This window comes from Excalfactoria chinensis, chromosome 15 (genome assembly GCF_039878825.1).
Source record: "Excalfactoria chinensis isolate bCotChi1 chromosome 15, bCotChi1.hap2, whole genome shotgun sequence".
Lineage (NCBI taxonomy): Eukaryota > Metazoa > Chordata > Aves > Galliformes > Phasianidae > Excalfactoria > Excalfactoria chinensis.
In genome coordinates, this window is record NC_092839.1 from 10,912,565 (window position 1) to 10,920,055 (window position 7,491).

A 7,491-nucleotide genomic window follows, 5' to 3' on the forward strand; every position below is an offset into this window, starting at 1 on the left:
TTAATCTGAAACTCTTGTGGTTTATGTGCAGTTGTGAAACAATGTGCTACACCTTGCAGGCTGGATTATACCTACAGAGCTGTCAGCAAGCAATTTACATACATCATAGGTATGTGCAGAATTGTGCATGCAAGTGACAGATCACAGTTTCAAGACTGTGCTCACAGATTCCCACGGCTGCTCAACAATACGCAACAACTGATGTAGTTATAAATCACCAGGTCTGGAGTTATTTCTAGGATGCCTTTACCTGTAGTCTAACTAAACTAAGACCTGCTTTTCATCACAACCCCTGCTCGTCAGTGTGCTGCTGTACTTTCAGTGGTGATTTGGTAAAGTGTTTCTATCCAGTTACAGAACGTGTGGATTGATAAGTAATTGTATTTCTGATCAGCTACAACTGTTTTATTCTCATCTCCAAAGCAAGCGTTTCTCTTTCTATTTCATAGGGAAGGTCAGCATTAACTTGCCCTTCAAAGTACTGTTTGATTTCTTCCACCTCCTTTTCCCAGAACTCTTTGGAGATATTAAACAGTTCAGTTAAGTTGATGTCTTCTAAGCCCTTCAAGTTCAAAGCAGTGTCAGCAGGGATGTAACCTATGGCAGTTGGCTTGGCAGAGGCTTTCCCTTGAATTCTGTTGAACATCCACTCCAGCACACGGGAATTCTCTCCATAGCCAGGCCACAGGAATTTCCCTTGGCTGTCTTTCCGGAACCAATTAACATGAAAGATCCTTGGTAGTTTTGCTGCTGGGCGGTGTGCCATGCTAAGCCAGTGTGCTAAGTACTTGCCAAAATTGTAGCCAAAAAAAGGTCTCATGGCAAACGGATCGTGCATAATAATTTTTCCTGTTCAAAACACAAATGGAGAAGATTTAAAGCACAAAGCTTCGGTTCCTCCCAGCAGTTTTTACCCAGCACCCTTTGCCACCTTTCTGCATATGAGCCACAGAACTTTGAGATACAGTACAAACGTTAGCCTTGAAGTACAAATTAGTTTAATCTTTGCAATCACTGGAAAGTAAATTTCTTAAATCTCAGGTCAAACAATTTAAGGTTCTTGAGAGCTGCCCTTCGTTGTTCGGTTATTTTTGCTGAGCACTAGCAGAACAGAAAATTGAAGTTTACTTTGCCCGGACTGTAACAAGAACTTCATATCAACTCTTCTGGCAGCACCATGATTGCACTCTGTTCTGTATGCTTGCCACCTAGGGGATTATTTTGCATAATTTGTCTTTTCAGGAAAATCTGGCTGTTAATTCCAGTATAAATATTTTCTGTTGTAAAAATGCATAGGTTGCAAAATCAGCTGCCAAGATTTAAGTGTGAAAGAGCAGAGGGGGAGGACAGAGCAGGCTCTCCAGAGAAAGTAGCTTGTAATACAGATAGGCAGACTAGATTTTGATTTACCTTTGTGCTCAGCAGCTGCTGTTGCTTCAGATCTCATAGCTGCTCCTATAAATACTCCATGCTGCCAGTTAAAGGCCTCATATACCAGAGGCACACCTGTAAAGAACAAAGTCACTTCAGTAATTAGTGATTCAGAAGCATTTTTATGACAGGTTTTGCTAACAGAGATATTGCTGTATCCCAGTTACCGTGTAATTTATTCTAATTTTTCTTGTTGATTTTTAACTTGGTTAATTTCCTGCCTTCTTAGAGCAATTTATATGAATGTTTTCAAAACTGGCTACTTGTTATTGAACACATCAGCTGGGAGATAACTGAATTCCCTACAGATTTTGTTGGAAGCAGATTCTGGTCCCATGTTCGTGGTATTAGATTCAGGCCTAGCATTGCTTCTGTTTTTTTCTGTTCTGCTGGTCTTTAACAGAACAATTTGTTTAACTTCTTTATTTGTATTTGCCTACAACTGGTTTAAATCTCGAATCATTTCCTATCTGAACTAGTTAGACTAAGCAATTTGACATATATAATTTGTTGTGCTTCTACTGCCTGAGGTACTGGATCCTGATCTCTCTTCACTCTCCAGTCCTCTATTATCAGGACGTGTTTTGTGCTAACATCTAACAGTTTACACATTGTAAGTGTCTGTAAGTGTGTGTGTGAAAGGCTAACATGGAGAAGTTAAACTAACAGGGTTATCTCCTTGCTTCTGCTGCCGTGATAGCAAATCTTGTGTCTGTGCCCAGCTATGTTTCAGCTCTTCTGTGATGAGCATTTCAGACTTGCTTTGTAGTTTCTGCTTCTCTTACCAGTAGGTCTGCGGCCTCCAAATATTATCCCCTCAATGGGCACACCTTCAGGTGATTCCCATGCAGGGTCCATGATGGGGCACTGGGTGGCTGGTGTGCAGAAGCGTGAGTTGGGATGAGCACAAGGTTCTCCTACAGAATATGATAGAAAGGTCATAATGGCAGATGGAACTTGAATTTGGTAGAGAAAGACAAGAGAATGTGGGGTAGAGCCAGGTTACCATTATCTGGAGTCCAATCCTTATTCTTCCATGAAGTCAGTGTTACTCCTGGTGGCAGTGGCTCATCAATGCCTTCCCAGTAGACGCCCCCATCACTTGTTTCAGCTACGTTGGTAAATATGGTGTTCTTGAATATGGTTTTAATAGCATTTGGGTTGGTTTTGACTGAGGTTCCAGGGGCAACACCAAAAAAGCCATTTTCTGGATTGATTGCCCTTAAGTTGCCTGGAAGTTAAATGACAAAATATTAGTAAATAAAAATGTTTTAATTATTTCCAGAACTTTTATCAAGTCTTGCTGACTCTAAAAGCAAACCATACTGGGCTACTCATCAATCTTTTCAGTTCACTTTCAATTCAAATCAAATCAATTTCACTTCCATACCTTGTTCATCAAATTTCATCCAGGCAATATCATCACCCACACACTCGATCTTCCATCCTGGCAGGCTTGGGTTCATCATGGCCAAGTTGGTTTTTCCACATGCACTGGGAAATGCTGCAGCAAAATACTTCTTTTCACCTTCTGGATTTGTAATTCCAAGAATCTATTGAAAATCAAAGACAGTTGTTAAATATGGTTGGTTCTTCTTGCATTTTTCATTGTAAAGATTGTCTCCCAGCAAGTGCTAATGGTGAAACATTTGGTTATGCAAAATTCTTCCTACAAAAGAAGCAGCATGTAACGTAGTTGACAAATAACACAAGCGGTATTTAATTCATCAAAAAAATCCACTTGTCTTGCCCTTAGATTATATGTAAACAGCCCCTATATTTTTAGCAATGTCACATATGTATGATTCAAACACCTTTTTATTTTTCTGATTAAAAATACACAGGCTGTATTTAGCTGTATTTCTTAACTGAGATGTAAGAAAAACAGGCAGTATGTTTTTACTGTAAAATTAGAATGGAGTGAGAGCACTTCAGATACGATACTTCTGCACTTCTCATTGTACACTGAGATTTCTCCTGAGCCTGTTCAATCAGACACTCTGAAATTCCTTTTGTCAGTGGCATTTTATGGTAGTGGAATATTTAAATGACAGCACTGCAGAATTTTTAGTCCAGAGACCAGTTTATACTATGAGAGACAATTGTCAGACTTGCATTAATCCTTTACGATTCCGTTTGTAGAGTCAGGGTAGATCCTCAGTGATTACGTTTAGGCTTTGTTCAGTGCACAGATCTGCCCACAGGTAGCCACTGTCAGAAGTTCTTAATCTTTCTTAGTACCCAATTTTATAGGCATTACTTTATATGTTTGGTATTTGAATTTGCAGGCAGTTTCCTATTTATCCTTAGTCTGCCATGTGATATGTTCATACCTAACATGACAGCACCGTTCATATGGGACTGTCATTTTATTGATCTCAAGATGTGATTGTATTTATGTTGGTCTGACTTCAGGTTTAATGGTTGTTCAAATGCACATCATGACTCAACAGCTCTTACCAGCATGTGCTCTGCTAGCCAGCCCTCTTCCTTGGCGATTCTGCTGGCAATTCTAAGAGCAAAGCATTTTTTCCCCAGTAAGGAGTTTCCTCCGTAGCCGCTGCCAAACGAAATGATCTCTCTGCGATCCGGGAGATGAGCAATCAGTGTTAACTCTGGGTTGCATGGCCAGTTGTTGATTAATGGTTCTGCAGAACAGAATGTTGTACTCATGAACGCAGTAATTTCCATGCTGGATCAGACTGTTCTGTCTCATCAGCATCGAGACTCTGACAGCAACCCATACCAGATGCTTCAAAGAAAACCCCCTGGTAAAAACTAGGGATAATAATCTCCTTTCCATGAAACTCTCATTGAGCTTTGATTCCTTTAATTGACTTCTTAACCCAGTGCAATTAAGCAAACCACCCCAAGTCTTTAATGATGAGCGTTTCCAATGTGCTGAGAATATGCAGCCAAATCTAAAACATGCCCAAGTACTTCAAGGGCTGAAACATTTAAGCCTTCCCTACCTTTTAGTGGTAGAGGACATCCAACCGAGTGAAGGCATTTCACAAACTCTCCAGTGCCCAGGGCTTTCAGAGCAGCTGTTCCCATCCGTGTCATGATCCTCATGCTAGCCACCACATACGGAGAATCTGTCAGCTCAATCCCAATCTTGGCTAAAGGAGATCCAATAGGGCCCATGCTGAAGGGGATGACGTACATTGTGCGTCCTGTAGAACAGAGACAGGAGCAAGAATGTTATGTGACAAAGAGCAAGCCAGGGAACTTCTGACATCATCGGTACTAATGTGGAGGTTGTTTCTCGCTGTTTTAAAAGCTGTTTGTCTTGTGGGTGTCTCTGATGTTTAAACATCTAACTTTCTGTTTGTCAGAGCGCATAGCAAGAAGTTTCATCTCAAATGTTGAAAGCAGCTGTTCAGACAAAGTGTCTAGCTGGTAGGAGAGGTGGGTGGGCGCTGCTCTGCCAGTGTAAGCTGCTGCAGCTGCAGTGAATGCTGGGGATGGGCATTCTGTGTTCTCACCTCTCTTTCTATCAGCTGCATGACTTGAAGAAAGCACCTGAATTTTCCACCTGTACTGTGCCCCTCCTTATAAGGGGAAAATCAGTTCTCTACTGGAAAGATGCTGTGGAATACCCTTGGGCAGGCATTTGGATCTGTGCTAAAGATCTGGATGAAACGTACACAGTGACTAATATTGAGGGTCTGCACCTAAGCCTTCAGCCAACATTTCTTTTACTAAATATCAGAATAATAACGATTAGTGTTTCAGTAATCCCAAAAATTCAATGTCAGCCTTCCTTTCTCACCCACCTTGCATGCAGCCTGGGAATCTGATGTTGAAAGCTTTCTCAAAATCCTCTTCCGACATCCAGCGACCCAGCTGGCTCGTTCCAGTTTTAGGGATTGGAATGGTATCTCTCTGGTCTTGAGTGATAATGACAGTTTTGCTCTCGATTCTTGCTACATCTCTTGGGTCAGTGAGAGCCAACCAGCTGCATTTCAGTGTAAATCAGGAAAATCAATATTAATTATTAAAAAAAAATAATAAAAAGATGGATGTGACACTTCTCACCCACGTTTTTCACCCTTCTGCTAGGATCTCTTAGCAAAATGGGCACAATGTTTTATAAGACTAAAACTGAAGTGTCAGAGCCAATATAACTGAGATAAATTTCAAAAATTAGTCAGATATATTCTCTCATACAAATTGCTTCAAGACTTTGCAGTTTGAATAACAAATTATATTGCTTGGGAAGTTCTGGTTACATGCTAATGTCCCTTTGCCTCTTAGCTTGGCTTTATTTTCTGCTGCTGACTTTGAGAGAAATGTTAAGAATCTCGATTAATTCTCCTTCTCATCAGTATACAGTTGTTTTGTGTGGGATCCACAAAGTGGTGCCTCAAGCAGAGTGAATGCCAAGCAAGTATGTTACGTGCTGGTCAAAATGCCTGCAGAATGAGAACCCAGCCTCGTAGACTAACATTGTCCTTTTAAGGCAGAGGCATCACAAAAGAAATACTGAGTATAAGTGTGTCGTAAACAGCGAAGGAGTTTACTAAACAGAATTCTTTTTTCCCCCCTCTAAAAATTTTGGCCATTTATTTACAATAGCAAGGATTGCTTTACATTTTCACCTCTGTGCAAAGAAATTTTCCACGAGTACAAAAATGTTCTAGCTGGGCTGTCATAACCATCATCACTACAGCTAAGCATATAATTAACAATGAATAATTTATCTGGTGAATCTTGCCCTTTTCTCTCCCAAATAGTCTGCAAACAGATTGCCAAATTCCTCCACTTAGTTATTCAAAAGTCTTTGCAGATTTGCTTCCATGAAGATTTCTTGGTTGGCACTTAATTCCTTAGCATGCACTTGTTGTTAATATTCTCCTTTCACGTTGGGTTAGATGGGAGAGACAACGAAATATTTGAAAGAAGTATTTGCTGAATACATTACAGTCAAAGCTCATTGGCATGATGTGAATAATGCCTGTACTGAGTAACATTTGAACACCCACGGATCTATTTGAATGCCACAAAAAGTATTTGACGAATAAACTAATTGACTAAAATAGTAGAACTCTTCAGAAGATGTATTTGCTAAATAATATTCAGCCATTCCTAATGATTAGTTACACAAGTCTCGTGACATTATTTCAGTTCCGTGATTTATGTAGCTAATAAATAGAGACAACGTACTGCTGATATTCCTGTGCTTTATGTTAATTTGTACAGGAAAAGTTTGCTGATCTCAATTATTTCAATTATGTAAACTGCAGTGCCAAATGTTCATGGAAAGCAAATATTGAAGGTTATGAACAGTTTTAAATGTAAACGGGGCAGAGAATGCACATTGCTATTCTGAGACACTCCTTGACCCCCTTTTCTGTTACTCACCAGTTCTCATACTTGCTCAGCTTCTTGACCATGCCTTGCTCCACCATGATGTCCAGAATTTTCTTGTTTTCTTCTTCTGAGCCATCACAGATATGAATGCTCTCAGGCTGGCACAGCTTGGCATTGCTTTCAACGAACTCCCTCACTTGTGGAGGTAGGCTCTCCAAGTCCCCCTGGGTAACCTTAGGCATGACGTTGACCTCAGCTTTCAGCTCTGGGGGCATTACTGCAGCTGCAGTGGGTCTCGTTGAGAGCTTTGAAATACTGATCACAATCTAAAATCAAACGCATTGGTTTTGTTAGAATGCTGTGATATTCTGCCATTGATGATGCATACGAAATACACAGAAAGCATTGTACTTACTGTTGAGTTGGATGGATGTCAGTGGGGATTTGGCTCCCTCTCAGCTGGTGATGTTTCACTTGCTTTGGAGTGCTGGCTGGTTTCTGAGGTGGTGTTCTCCTTCCTTAAATAGTGTCTGTAGTGTCCGTCCCACCGGCTGAGGTGAGGGAGGCTTGTCCTTTACATCACCACTGGTTGTGTTTTGGGACACTGCCACTGACACATTGTCATCGTGCGGAGTTGTCAACAGCCCTGGCGAGGTAATCATTTAACAGGTCTGATTAATGAATGCTGAAAGCGGCAGTTCTTAGTCCCCAGGTTTGCTGCTTGGAGCAGTGACAGAACTTTGA

The 7,491-nt window shown here is 40.8% G+C and overlaps 1 protein-coding gene across 1 annotated transcript; it reads right to left on the reverse strand.

Moving 5' to 3' along the window:
• Positions 1–296: 296 nt before the first annotated feature.
• PCK1 (phosphoenolpyruvate carboxykinase 1) lies at positions 297–7,270 on the reverse strand. Its single transcript, XM_072350356.1, has 10 exons — positions 7,163–7,270; positions 6,799–7,073; positions 5,211–5,392; positions 4,404–4,607; positions 3,892–4,079; positions 2,822–2,984; positions 2,438–2,662; positions 2,217–2,348; positions 1,411–1,506; positions 297–849 (listed from the first exon to the last, which is right to left on the reverse strand). The coding sequence occupies exons 2-10, from the start codon at positions 7,020–7,022 to the stop codon at positions 395–397; spliced, it is 1,869 nt and encodes a 622-aa protein (XP_072206457.1). The 5' UTR covers positions 7,023–7,073; positions 7,163–7,270; the 3' UTR covers positions 297–394.
• Positions 7,271–7,491: the final 221 nt, after the last annotated feature.

Bases quoted from the DNA above. Each gene is read 5' to 3' on its own strand.
- PCK1 (XM_072350356.1), bottom strand. From the start codon at position 7,022: ATGCCCCCAGAGCTGAAAGCTGAGGTCAACGTCATGCCTAAGGTTACC. The intron at 2,663-2,821 runs GTATGGAAGTGA...TTTAACTTCCAG, and splicing joins GATGAAATTTGATGAACAAG to GCAACTTAAGGGCAATCAAT. The intron at 1,507-2,216 runs GTAAGAGAAGCA...TGTTCTTTACAG, and splicing joins TGGAGGCCGCAGACCTACTG to GTGTGCCTCTGGTATATGAG.